Source organism: Sturnira hondurensis, unplaced genomic scaffold (assembly GCF_014824575.4).
Source record: "Sturnira hondurensis isolate 20B ecotype Veracruz unplaced genomic scaffold, ASM1482457v3 Scaffold0014384, whole genome shotgun sequence".
Taxonomy (NCBI): domain Eukaryota; kingdom Metazoa; phylum Chordata; class Mammalia; order Chiroptera; family Phyllostomidae; genus Sturnira; species Sturnira hondurensis.
Window position 1 is genome coordinate 29,449,588 of NW_028087015.1, and position 14,196 is coordinate 29,463,783.

At 39.6% G+C, this 14,196-nt stretch overlaps 1 protein-coding gene across 3 annotated transcripts in view; it reads left to right on the forward strand.

Moving 5' to 3' along the window:
• The first annotated feature begins 215 nt into the window (after positions 1–215).
• Positions 216–14,196, forward strand: part of HELB (DNA helicase B) — a 35,741-nt gene continuing 21,760 nt past the window's right edge. For all 3 annotated transcript variants that reach the window (XM_037063100.1, XM_037063103.1, XM_037063102.1), the window contains exons 1-7: positions 216–480; positions 2,070–2,480; positions 3,331–3,500; positions 5,331–6,209; positions 9,547–9,721; positions 11,107–11,248; positions 13,177–13,331. In XM_037063100.1, coding sequence (XP_036918995.1) covers positions 297–480; positions 2,070–2,480; positions 3,331–3,500; positions 5,331–6,209; positions 9,547–9,721; positions 11,107–11,248; positions 13,177–13,331 — 2,116 coding nt within the window. In that variant the 5' untranslated portion in view covers positions 216–296. The remainder of the gene's footprint in view (positions 481–2,069; positions 2,481–3,330; positions 3,501–5,330; positions 6,210–9,546; positions 9,722–11,106; positions 11,249–13,176; positions 13,332–14,196) is intronic.

A 14,196-nucleotide genomic window follows, 5' to 3' on the forward strand; every position in this document is an offset into this window, starting at 1 on the left:
CGTTGTGGGCTAGCGGTTCAGCACGTGCGAAATCTGCTGCTGCCCGGGGGCGGATTGCGTGCAGGCCTGTGGTGGACACTCAAGTTTGGTTACTCCGCGCAGCAGAGAGCACCACCCTTCTCAGCCCCGGACACAGCCCTCCCTGCGCTTGGGGGAGGAGCTTCGCTGCAGCCCCGCCCCTGCACGCACGCGCCGGCGTCCCGGGAACTTGACGGTCTTGCAGTCGCGGACCTGATTGGCTGATCGTGGCGGTGTGCCCGGCCCCGAGTTTGGGTCGAATTTCTGGGAATTGGGTTATGGCCACTTCGAGTCCGTGGCTGCGGGAACTCTGCGGACCTCTGCTCCCATCCAAGGCCCTGGTGGAGGAGAGCGATGAGTGCCTGATGGAAGACGTGGAGGACGACGATCCGGCGTTTGTCGATGCCGAGGAGCTCTGCAGTGGGGGCGTAAAGGCTGGCAGCCTCCCGGGGTGCCTGCGAGGTGAGGCAGCGCCCGGCCCTGGGGGATGTAACGGGGGATAAATAGACTGCTTTCTAGTGTGGCCCTGTCCTCAGTGGGGCGCCCCATCGCGGTTAACAGGCTTCCCCTGGGACGGCCTAGCTATTTTGTCCAACTTAGGATAAAGTAATATTAAAGTAATAGTAGTGACTTGAGCAAATACTGTGTGTTAAACTTGTGCTGACGGGTATTGTTACCTCATTTAAGGTTCACAACCCTTTGAAGTAGCTTTATAATCGAGGATGTTTATAACAGTGGGTGTTGCGCCTGATTCATACCCCGAATCGGGCCCTGATGTCAGATAATGGGATTGTTTTTCAGCTATTTAGAAAACACAGACATCCAAGAAACACCTTCAAGGCGTTATTGATTCATTAACCTTGTGTTAATAATAAAATCGATATCTGTGTTTACCTTGTGTAATTTGCTGTGCTATAAATTATACTTATGACTGCTATTTAAGAATATTTTAACGTATAGACTGGTGCTGCCCTGTGGAATTTTCTTTATAATGGTCTTGTTTTATATTTGCGCTGTCTGGTACAATAGCCACTTCCTACCTGTGGCTGTTGAGATCTTGAAATGCAGCTAGTGCAACTGGGGACCTGAACTTTAAACAGTCACATGTCAGTGGACAACATAGCTTTAGACAGACAGTTTTCAAGTATCTGTGGAGGGTGTAGTCATTTATTGTAAAAGTATTAGTGACTGGCTACCATGTTCCAAGCAAGGTGTTTGCTGCTGGGATACTCTGGAGAGATAAGATGATGAGGTTACTGTCCTAATGGAGCTTACTGTCTAATGAATGAAACAGACATTCTTTAATCACAGAAGTAACTGTAATATTACTCAGTGCTGGATTGAGCTCGGGCCTGCGAACCACATGATTGCGGTTCGATTCCCAGTCAGGGCACACGCCTGGGTTGCAGGCCAGTTCCCAGCAGGGAACTCATGAGAGGCAACCATACATTGATATTTTTCTCCTTCTCTCTCCTTCCTTTCCCCTCTGAAGATAAATAAATAAAATCTTAAAAAAAATATTACTCAGTGCTTAGAAGAAATAGTAAGGAGTGCTATGAGAGGTTACATTCATGAGATTCAGGGAAGGCTTTCTTGAAGAAGTGACAGTTAAGCCAAGGTGTATGGTTAACAGGATAAACAGTAAGGAGAAGGACATTTAAGGTGGATGGAATGACTTATGCAAAGGCCCTGTGGTTGGAGGGGCCATGGCATTTTTTTAGAAACTGCAAGAAGGTCAGTATTGGCTGAAGTCAGAGTAGCAGAGAAGGGATTAGTTATAGAAGCCGAACAGCAGACTTTTGCCATGCACCATGCTTACCTCTTGGAGTACAAACAGTGAAGTGTGGTCATTTTCTAGAGGGCTTATGGTGTAGTAGAGGGAGAAGATAAACAAGTGAGTGGAATATAGACACTCTAGTAGATATCTGTACAGGGTGATGTGCGTGAGAGTGTGTATGGGGGTGTGGAGAGTTAAAGGGAATAGTGGGTTTAATTTAAAAACATTGGGAGAGAGGTTTTAAAATATACTAAATTAACTTTTTTTTTTTAAGTTGTAATTGCTGACGAAAACACTCAAGAGCAGTGTGAAGTGTTTGGACGTTTTCCATTAACGGGTCCTTGGTGGCGAGTGAAGGTGCGAGTGAAGCCTGTGGGATCCCAGAACTATCACGTTCAAGGATTTCCGTCGTACTTTTTACAGTCTGATATGTCACCACCAGATCAAAAAAGTATCTGTTCCCTCTTTCTTAAAGACTGTGAGGTCTCCAGTGACACTAGAAATAAATTTTTAGCATGGGTAAATAACACATTAGGCTATAAAAACCTCAACTTTGAAAATCTTAGGGAAACATTAAGAGCGTTCTACAGAGAACTTGGGAGGAATGGTCGAAAACAATCTACACAGACTGAACAGGAAGAGTCCCCACCAAATCAGGAGAGGCGCCTTGCTGTGGAAAACACAGGTGGGTATGATTTTTATCATCGAGTTTTAGTGTAATCGGGATACTTAATGACTTAATGTGTTTTAAAATATTGTCACTATGCCATCTTGACATAGTATTCTTTTTAAATTGGTTTGATGAAAATGTGTTTATATTGGTTTTGGCATATATTGATATTTCTGGTTCTTCATGTTTACGATGAAGAGATTGGATGAGATCATCTTTAAGCTCCTTTCCATTCTTTTTCAGCTCTAAAACTGTGGTTCTCTCTCTCTAACTTTCGTGTACATAAAATTACTTTGGGGCGTTAAGGAAAAAGGATAGAAAAGAAAGGCGAGAATATTAGTAATCCATTTTGGAAAAGTTTCAGTCCAAAATGGTTTAAAATGATTTTTAATATGATTTATTATTTGGACATTCATATATATGGAGTATTTCAGTTAGTTATTTCAAATAAATCTGGCAGGACATCATCAGATGACTTTAATGATGAAAGGATCATGATTACAGTAAAAAAGTGATTGAAAGGTTAATATGTACATTGTTTTTATGTTTAATCTTGAATTTATCTTTGTATCATTGAATCAAGAATTTTATTTTTATTATTTGCAAGCAAAATGAAGCAAAGGCTAACAAGTGGTTACCTAAGCATTTAAAACACATAAATTTTGATTTTAAATACAGTGAAAACCGTCTCATTAAAAAAGAAATCGTTGCAATGTCAATTTCCTTGCTGGTTAAAGTAAACTTACTCATTTATCTTTCATGTGGATTTCTCGAACTGGTTGTAGTAAATGAGAAAATCCACCAAACCAGTTATACTTGGTGCCCATTGGTATGTTTCCATTTGTTCTTTTCTGATGCTCTACAGTTCCGTTTGTGAGTGTAATGACAGCTTTGCAGTTTCCAAAGACAATGGAATTCCTTCCAGTTCTTCTGCCTCGACACTTTAAACAGCTCATAAGCTCAGATTCTGAAGATGTGTTGGGAAAGATAGAAGAGATTTTAGGTACGCATCCATGGAAACTCGGATTTGGTAAAGTAAGTAGAACATTGCTTAGCATTTGGTGATCTTATATAAGGCAAGATTTCTCAAACCTCACAATTTCTGCACCTCTTTTCAAGGAAGAAATTTGTGCGCACCTCAGTATTGATCTATTTTTTTTTAGTGTTACAACTAAATATAAATTTTTATGCCTCTAGCTCTTATGCAGTAAATTTATAAAGGAAAACTAAATAACAAAATAAGTAGCATTCAGATCATTAGTAACTTAGTTATATAATTTAATCTGACAAAAGTTTTTGGTAACTTAATTGCAATTTGCAACTTAAGCATAGATGTCACTGAAGACACATTCTTATGAGTTTGGCAAATTCATTCTGCTGTGCAACTCAGTCCCCCAGTTTTGTATTGGAACTTTTGAACACTTTCCCTGTTCATATGTTATAGTATGATATCATTTGATTTTTTAATTTGGTACAATAATATAATTTACAAATGATTCCACGTCCGTCATTGTAGACCAAGAGTAGTAAAGTGACACTGTGAGGTTCCACTGGCATTAGAAACTGAATGTGGCACGTAAATTTGTCATTCAATTTCATGTAGCAGTTTTCCAAATGAAAATACAATTTAAAAATTCTAATGTAATTTTTGTATCCCCAAAAATGTTTACAGACACTGTTCCCCACCTAGTTTGAGAAATACTAGAATAATAAATTTGTTCCCTACATCAAATGACTATGATCTCTATATGCTTTGAAAAGTAAATTGCTGGAACGTTGGATTATTTATATATATATAATTCTTCAGTAGAGAAGAGAGACAGAGCAATGCGCATTCTGGGACACAAGTGGGAAAAGGGGGCTTGAATGTTCGCCATCCAAAATAAAGCCTGTTACTGAGGTATTATATTAATTCATTAGGACTACTGTAATTAATACAGACTGGGTAGCTTATATAACAGAAATTTATTTTCTTACAGTTCTGGAGGCCGCAAGTCCAAAATCAAGGTGTCAGCAAGGCTGGGTTTTTCAGAGGCCTCTCTCCTTGGCTCGTGTCTTCTTGCTGTGTTTTCACATGCCCATCTCTCTGTCTGCGTTGGCCATGTTCTGACCTTCTCCTAAGTCATAGCAGATTAGGGCCCACCCCAGTGACCTCATTTTAACTTAATTAGCTCTTTAAAGACCCTGTCTCCAAATATGGTCACATTGTGAGGTACTAGTGGTTAAGATTTCAACATACAAAATTGCGGGGGTTCCGGGGCGGGGGGACACAATTTAACCCATATAAATATGTGGGGAGGACTCCAAGAAGGATGTCTCCATGAAAAAAAAATGGAGCTGGTGGATGATTGCTAGCATTTGGGCAGAATTATTGCATGCACAGACAGCTAAAGAAGCCAAGAAAACGAGGCAGTCACAACACACACAGAGTTTAACATAAAGTTAATGTAATTATGGTACATTGTGTTGCTTATCTGAATCCTGTTTATACTGATTTAGCCAAAATCGGTGAACCCAATGTGTACTGTAACTTTTTTTAAAGATGGGAAGGGGAGAAGCATATGTGGAAGTGATGGTATAACAGAGAGAGATCTTCGATAAAGACTTTCCATAGAGGGGGGATAATATGGAGGGTGGGGGGAGGTAGTAAAAGTAAAGGAGGGGTGATAAGGAGACTTGACTTTGGGTGGTGAACACACAATACAATATACAGATATATTTTATAGGATTTAATTGAAATACGAGTCCATGTCTTCTAGGGCCTAAAAAATCATTAATAACTAACATTGTTTTTGCTATAATTTTAATAGTATTCATTAACATTTATGGTTTTTATGAAGCCACTTGCCCTTTGTTTTCTTAAAGATAACCTACAGAGAACTGAAGCTGTTGCGATGTGAGGCGAGTTGGACAGCGTTTTGTCAGTGCGAGTCCCTTCTCCAGTTGATGACTGATTTAGAGAAGAATGGATTGATAATATATTCTAAACTGAAGCAGATATGTAGGGAGCATGGGCACACATATGTAGAAGAAGCTGACTTGACTTCCCAGTTGTCGAACTGTATGTCTTTTCATGATGTTTGGCAGTCTCTGCAGTTTCTGAAGGATATCGGTGTGGTGACAAATAAGAAGACCTGTATCTTTCCTTATGACCTTTACCGGGCTGAGAGAGACATTGCCTCTTCAATAGGTGACCTGATGCTGAGGCCTCCTTGGCGTTTGCACGTCGATGTCAAGAAGGTGCTCGAGTCTCTTCATACCAAAAAACCTGAGGATTCAAGAAGTGACGATGCATTGAACGAAAGCAAACCTGATGAAACAAGATTAGAAACTTGGGAGGACATTCTGAACCCACAGAGCAGTGGTGACTGTATCTGGGATAATGGTGAAAATGCAGATAATGCAGAAATAAGTCAAGGGCAGCTGGACCAGGATCAGGTGACTGCTCTGGAAATGATCTGCTCCAATGCTGTGACAGTCATAAGTGGGAAAGGCGGTTCTGGGAAGACCACAATTGTTAGCCGTCTTTTTAAGCATGTAGAGCTCTTGGAAGAAAGCGAAGTTAAAAAAGCTTGTGAGGACTTTGAACAAGACCAGGATGTCCCGGCAGAGTGGGTTACGTTCAGCCAGCAAATGCTACCGAAGTCAGACAAGGCTATCGAAGTTTTACTTACTGCACCTACAGGGAAAGCAGCTGGTTTGCTGAGAGAGAAGACTGGTTTTAGTGCTTACACGCTGTGTCAGGTAAAACCTTTTACATTTTCTTCCTCGAGAGAAAACATTTGCCTTAAAGACAGACTTTACTTAATTACTTTACTTTCCGTTTCTTCCTGGCAACAGTCAGTAGGTATTTATGGAAAGTCCTCTGGATCCCTGCCGTGTAGTAGCAAATCATTAACAATTGGTGCCTCTTAAAACAACCCATCTGCAAACTGTTGCTGGTTGGCAGTGAGGTAGGAGCTAGTGCCAGAAAGTAAGGCGAGTACTGCTTCTTTCCTTGAGAAAGTCTGATGAAAAAATGGTCGGCTGAACTCAAGTGTATGCTCAGTGGTGTAGTCATTTTATTTTATTATTATTTTTAAAGATTTTATTTACTTATTTATTTATCTTTAAAGGGGAAGGAGAGAGGGAGAGAAACATCAATGTATGGTTGCCTTTCATGTGCCCCCTGCTGGGAGTTGGCCTGCAGGGAACTGGCCTGCAACCCAGGCATGTGCCCTGACTGGGAATCGAACCGTGATCCTCTGGTTCGCAGGCTCGTGCTCAATCCACTGAGCTACACCAGCCAGGGCTGGTGTAGTCATTTTAAATGCCGGCACAAGCTCTGTTCTCGTCTGGACTGGTTCCGTGCGTGTCGTAGTTTGCAGACCCTGTTTTTAAAAAGCACTGGGGTTGGGAGGGAAAGCTTTGTATTTTGTAGAGTTAAAGCCCCGTGAAAGTGGGAACTTTGGTCATCTGGGTTAGTTTTCCACCTTCATCTCCAGCAGTGCCTGGCAAGTAGTAGTCACGTAATACAATTTTCAAGTGAATTAATATGCATGAAAAAATAGTTGGGGCTGTAATTAAGAGTCATGAAGGTTTAAACTTGTGAAGTACGGTAGAGGTTCCTCTAGCCCCCACCTCCATTCTACAGATCAGGGAACTTCATCATTGGAAGGAAGGAAATAATACGTAGAGGGAAGACCTTTCCAAAGGTGTAGTGTGCATAGAGGTTTTGACGTGACTGCATTGGTTGGAGTGAAGTCTGTGTATTGCAAAATAATGGAAGTTAAATTTGGTTTAGACAGGAAATTTGAGCTTTAAAGTTTGTAAAGTGTTTTGACATCTCATTAAATCCTTGATAAACCAGTGAGGGGTAACTGGTGCTACCCCCGTTTAACAAAACTGTCCGTTGAACCTGAGGGGTGTCCCATGATTTGCCCAAGATCTCCCCCGGGTGCAGGACTCACACTTGAGTTCCAGTTTCTGACCTCCCAGCTTGTTCTTTCCATGGTGACACATTTTCCTGATGTATTACAGACCTTGAAACTTCACAAAGAAGCTTGATTGCTCCTGGTTTACAGGAAGCCATTTAGGTTACTGAGCAAGGGAGTAAAATGAAAGCAGTTTTAAGGAATATTATGTAGAATGACAGAACCACTAGCCACCTCAGAAGTTACTTTGCCCATTCCCTTATTCGTCACACGAGTGAACACAGACCTGTAGCAGTTCAGTGCAGATCATTGTGGAATGGCCTTCTGATCAGTTTATGATTTTTCTCTATTACACGTTCACGTCTGATTAGTGGGAAGGGTTGAATTAGGAGAGCAAAGGCCAGAGAGGGATCATTACTGAATTTCATCTTGTGTTCCAACTCTGATCAGCTAGTAGTGTCTAACCATCTGCTTGGGATGCCGGGGGAACATTTCCGAAGTCACCTTTAGGCTCAGGAGAGAGAGGGGGCAGGGCTGGCACTTGTGCCACTGACTACCATCCTCGGGCTAGGGTCAGCGGATTAGCACATGAAAATACAAATAATTTCAAAGTGTAAATAACTACCAAATAGTGCATTGGACATACTTAACTAAAAGCCATGTGCTATTTCTGAAATTCAACTTTAGTTGGGTGTCCTATATTCTGTCTGGCAACCCCATCTTGTGTGGGTGTGTTGGGGACACGGCTGTAAGGTTAGTAGAGGAATCTCGTTGCTCGTAGACATGGCCTATATTGAGTTGGTGGCACTAGAGATACCAGGGAAACCGTCAACCAGTCATATCTAACTAATACGACACATAAAATAAAAGGAAGAAAACACTTAGCAGTGATTCAGATATTCTGTTGTGAGACAGGTTTTTTATTTTTTCCAAGGGAATTGATACATTTGGGTGGAAAATATGAATGCTTTTACTTCATAAACATGTTATATCTAGTCACAGTAGAAAACTTAAGTAAATTGGTAGTCACAAAATAGTCATGGGAATGTAAAATATAGCATAGGGAATGTAGTCAATAATATTGTAAGAACTATGTACGGTGCCAGGGAGGTACGTAAAATATTGGAGGGATCACTTTGTAAAGTATGTGATTGTCTAACCACTGTTCTGTACACCTGAAACTGATACAAAATAATATTGAATGTAAACTGTAATTGAAAAATAAAATTGAAAAAAAGATATGTTACCATTTTAAAAATATACGTATGTGCATATTTATAATATAGAAATGTTTCTGGAATGATAGAGACCTAAATATTTAACATAATCTGGCTGTAATTTTACACACGTTTGAAAGATTTTATTTATTTATTTTTAGAGAGAGGGGAAAGGAAGGAGAATAAGAGGAAGAGAAGCATCAGTATGTGGTTGCCTCTTGCATGTAACCCAGGCCCGCTGGCGACCCGGCCCACAACCCAGGCATGTGCCCAGACTGGAATCAGACTGGCGACCCTTTAGCTTGCAGGCTGGCACAGCACTCAGTCCACGGAGGCACACCAGCCAGGGCCCTCATCTGTATTTTTAAAATAGGAAATACTATTACTTCTGTAATATATTGTTTTTGAATTGTTGATGTTGGTGGTGGGTTTTTTAAATGTTGGAAAGTTAGGGAGTTTGGACTATTAGAAGAAAAAAGAATATTTTCTTTAGGAAATACTAGGATGGGAAGGCAGCACACTTCCGTTCCAGGGTGGAGTATTATAATTGGGAAGCGAGGAGGACTGAAGTGGTCGGGCTACAGCTCAGAAGGCCAAGGTTTATTTGGGAATGGAAAAGACTAGGAACTGTCTCCGGTCAGAAGTAGTAAGGGAGGGGTGAAATTTTTGCTGTTAAGTAGTGATATTTGCAAAGCTTATTAAACACACTAAGCAGTCATTAGGAAGCGCTTTTTAATATTTGATTTTTTTGGTTTTAGATGTATTGATCTTTTCTGTATATTCCTCTCTAACATTTGTGTCTCTTTCTTTAGCCCTTCCCCTTGTTACTCTCCTTATACTTCCTTTCTCCAATTTAAGAGTTGTTTTAAAATAACATAATGTAAATGGTTTGTTGGGGGTTTTTGGTAAATTTTATAACCTGAACTTAGAAATGCAGTACTTTACTTGCAGGTCAATTATAGCTTCTATTTATGGAAGAAAAAAATGAACATGAGCAGTCCATGGAAATTTTCTTCAGTGAGAGTTCTAGTTGTGGATGAAGGGAGTTTGGTGTCCGTGGGAATCTTCAAATCTGTCTTAAATTTACTGCTTGAGCACTCCAAACTTTCTAAGCTTATTATTCTCGGTAAGTTAAAATATTGTTGGAATTCTAGTTGTCAGGTTCAAAGCATTGTGGTTAAGCGACCTTTTATTCAGTTTCACTACTTAATACCCACATTTTACAGGTGGGAAGTCATTTGCCAGAGCCCACGCTAAGACCACCCTGAGTTCAATGTGACCACTCTCTTCGGCAGTTCCAGGGGTTCCGTGTTTCGGCCGGGATACTGACAGGCTAGGGTGTGAACAAAGTAGTCGTGAGGGGTGACGGCTGATCGCCTAAACGAGGATGATCAAAATGGTACAGGCGTCCCAGATTCAGAGTAAATCAAGATACAGATTAATTTGGAAATAGTAAAATATCTGAATTATAAACCTCTTAAAAGTATTTTTATGATTTTGAGCTAATAACTCAAATTAGACCTCACCGGTCTCTTAAGTCCTTTTCAGTGTGGTGAAATTCAGTGAGATTCTATTGGGTATACTATTCTGTAGACTATCTGATTTAATGGAGAAAAAAAATAGAATTGCAGTGTGAGAGTCAAATTGTAACCTTTTAAGATATTTGAGGATATTTTATAAATAGTTGATTCTGCCCTGGTTGGTGTGGCTCAGTGGATTGAGTGTGGGCCTGTGAACCAAAGGGTCACTGGTTCAATTCAAAGTAAAAAAAAAAAAAATTAATGGAGCAAATCATTGTCATTACATTACTAGAATTTATCTGTTATCAAATGCATTGGGTTTGTTTATTTTGTGTTTTATATGTTTATTGTATTTATTTGAGCCTATAGATTCTTCCATGTTTGGTAAGACATTGAGCAAGACTGAATAAATACCAGCCCTCTAAGGCCTGGTTTTTTTTTTCATGCGTTGGCCAAAATATATGTCCTTAAACAGTTTGCCTGTGGTTATAGGTATGAAAGAAGTTTGATTCAAATTTTACCTTGTGGTATTGTTGCTAATTTGTATATCTTATGTTATTTAATCTGAATGGTACTTGTGTTTTTTGTTTTGAAAGATTTATTTATTTTTAGCAAGAAGGGAAGGGAGGGAGAAAGAAGGGGAGAGAAACTTCAGTATGTGGTTGCCTCTCACACACCCCCTTACTAGGGACCCGGCCCGCAGCGCAGGCATGTGCTTGACTGGAAATCAGACTATTGGCCCTCTGCTTCACAGTCTGGAGTTCAGTCCACTGAGCCACACCAGCCAGGGCTGAATGGTACTTTTTGTTCAATATTTTTAAAGACAATGTTCTCAAGTCATTTTAAACAAAGATTTTGGGGGCCTTTTCCCCTCAGAGTCAGTAAGTTTTTATAGTTATAGCATATATCAGTAGGAAGAAATAAAAATAATTCCTAAATTTTAGGACCCCAGTTACCTAAAACCTACTGTATCTATTTTTCCCCCTTTCAGGTGACATTAGACAGTTACCTAGCATTGAACCTGGTAACTTGCTACAAGATCTTTTTGACACTCTTAAGTCAAGAAAGTGTGCTATTGAACTAAAGACAAACCACAGAGCAGAATCTGAGCTAATTGTGGACAATGCTACAAGGTAAGAATATAGAATTGGGTGCTTTCTCTCTGTATTAGAAATAAAAGTTTAAAAATACATACCAGTGTTTGAGTCAGGGTGATTCAGTGCGGAACATGTACTATGCCCTTGTAGCAAACCTGTTCCACCCTTCAGATACACACACACATTTTGCCCTACAATTAAAAAACTGAAGTTGTATTTTTTATTACTGGCCCAGTAATGCATTTAAGAATAAATATGTTTTCCTGATTTAAAAAGTGTACGTGTGAATTAAAGTGGCATCAGGCATAGAGACTAAAATAAGCCCAAGGTTGGACAGAGACTTAGAAACGAGTTCAGTAGAGTTCAAAGGAGAATTAAGAAAAAAGACTACCTATAATTTTTGCAAGAGAGCCCAAAGCAAAATAAATGAGTATGACATTTTCCTTCCTGATGAATTTTGGTGGCATCCATGACACATTAATCTCCTCTAAGTACTAAAGAGCACCTCTTCTCCCTTAGCCTTTGCGGAGTCTTCAGAGAGGTCTTCTGTAATAGATGCCTTGGGACCTGAGAGTACTAAGAGACTGTTTTATTCATGGAACAAAATTTATCTTTGTGTTTGACTCTCTTTTACAAGATGTTTTGGTTGCTTGACCATTTCCTTGGTTGGATGTTGGCAGAAACTGGAACATTAAAACCTGTTTTCTCTCTGTCCTTGTGTACCCTGGATAGGATAGGGGTCCTAGAGAAAGAATTGGTAGGAATAGGGTAGATGACATAGGTTTATATTAAAACAGGAAGACAGATAATGCAGTTGGATGTATAATATTCTTTTCTTGTAACACTCCTGCTGATTTTGGAGATGTTGGGAGGTGTTTGGTCATTTTCCAGTCTAAAAGTCTTCGGAGAATCTAAAGTGCTCTTCAATCTAAAGAGTTTTTACAGCTCGGTTTTATCTTAAATTTAGGAATGCCTTTTAGTAACCTTTTTGATACCATTTGGGCTGAGCTCTGCTCCTTCCATCATTTCTTCTTAATCACCATCACCAAATATTCAGTGACAGGAAGGCACCCAGTGATACCAAGGAAAATATGAGATGGAAATATGTTACATGTCCTGGATCAGAAGTAGGCAATTTGTGGTGATTCTCAATTCCCAAGAAATAACAATCGGGGGTATTTCCAGCAGGGACAGCCGATGCCTCTCCTCTCCTTCCTTTCCCTGCACCGGGAAGGGTTGCAGACACATGGGAGGGAACCGCTACCTTTGATAGCCAGGCTGCTATTTGGTCTCCAGGGAGTCCGTCGTCTTCCAGATAACCAAGGGGAGACTCTTATGCCAAGGCACCTTCCCCTTACTCTGTTCTCTGATACAATTTGCTAATCTTGGGAAATACAAGAACTACATAAGGATGTGGAAGAAATAGAAGCAACGAAAGATGTGGGTATTGGTTCAACTAGGAAAATGAGGCCATATGTATGATATACACAGAAAGGAGGGGAAAAGAGAGTAAACCAACATAGGGATAAGGCTCCAAAGAATCCAAACTCATTTAAGTAGAAAAGGATCTGGAGCCAAATGGGCCCAGATTGATGCCTGCCTAGTTCCCCTGCTTCCTACCTCTGTGGCCTTGGGCGACCCACTACAGTTGACTAAGTCTCATGTTGCTCACTTGTGACATGAGGATATTACTTACCTTGTATAGCTCTTCTGTCATTTGGAGAAAAGTACGTCAAGTTCTCATAATGGTGCTTAGTAAATTCCCTGACAGTTTTTTCTAATGCTTTTAATTTGCTAATTCTGTTTTAAAACTCAGTTTCTATTTATGTGTATATGGGTAGCCTGTTTGCCCTATTTATCTAATAACAGATATTAATTATTATAATGACATTATCTTTGATCATATTATGAAGACACATTTTTGGATATTAAGGTTGTTGGTGTCTGATTTTATGTTTTTTAAGAATCTCAAAACGCCAATTTCCAAAATTTGATGCAGAGCTGAATATCTCTGATGATCCAACATTCCCTGTCTCAGTACAAGATAAAAGGTTTGTTTTTGTGAGACTCCCAGAAGAGGATTCTGGTTCTCAGTTGTCAGATAATAATCATGAATCTTGTAAGTATAAACTTCTGTGTTATGTGGGGTTAAATATTTCAGTTTTGTAATACAGTTATTAAATGACTGATTATACTTTTATTTGATGGTAGAGATATGTATTGCTGGTAAAAAATTAGGCCCTGAAAATAATCTATGAATTATCACAAGCACATTACTGTAGAATTTTGTAAAAAATAAGTTCTTGTCACATGCATACTAAGGGCTCAATAAATATTCATTGAGTGAATAAATTAATGGAGATGATTAGTTTAAAAGAAAGCAAAGCTCCAGTAATCCAAGTTCATTTAGGGGAATGCATGTCATAACGAAGGTTTTCTTTCATGGAAGTAGGAAAAAGTAAATACATTGGCTATTTTGAGTGTATTTGTGAAACAGAATTAAGGGCTGTCACCTGTTGCCCAGTTGAGCCTTCATATTTCTGTCCTATTTCTTATTAAATGGACAAGCGTCATTTCTAACTAAGGGTGTTAGGATGACACGGTGGCAGGGTTGGGAAACCGCGTGGGATAGGAAGCCTGCCCCTTATGTGTACAACCCAGGTCACATCACTCAGTCGTTTGTAGAAGGGGAGTCGCAGGGGTGGTGCCTCTGGGGCTGTTGTGTGGGTTAAGGGCATGCATCTGTTTTGAGGAATTTCATAAATGTTAGTTTTTGACAAGTAATAGATATTAAGTTATCTATTGCAAATGAGCCTAAATAGATTGAACCTTTTGATTTTTATTATAAATAATAAAAATTATTTTATTTTAATAGCACGCTTTTAAAAATAGTGTAATGGTTCACTCAGAATGGAATTAGTGGAAATTTAAATGATTGTTATTGAGAATTCATTGCAGTTGCCACAGTTCTTTTTTTTCTATAA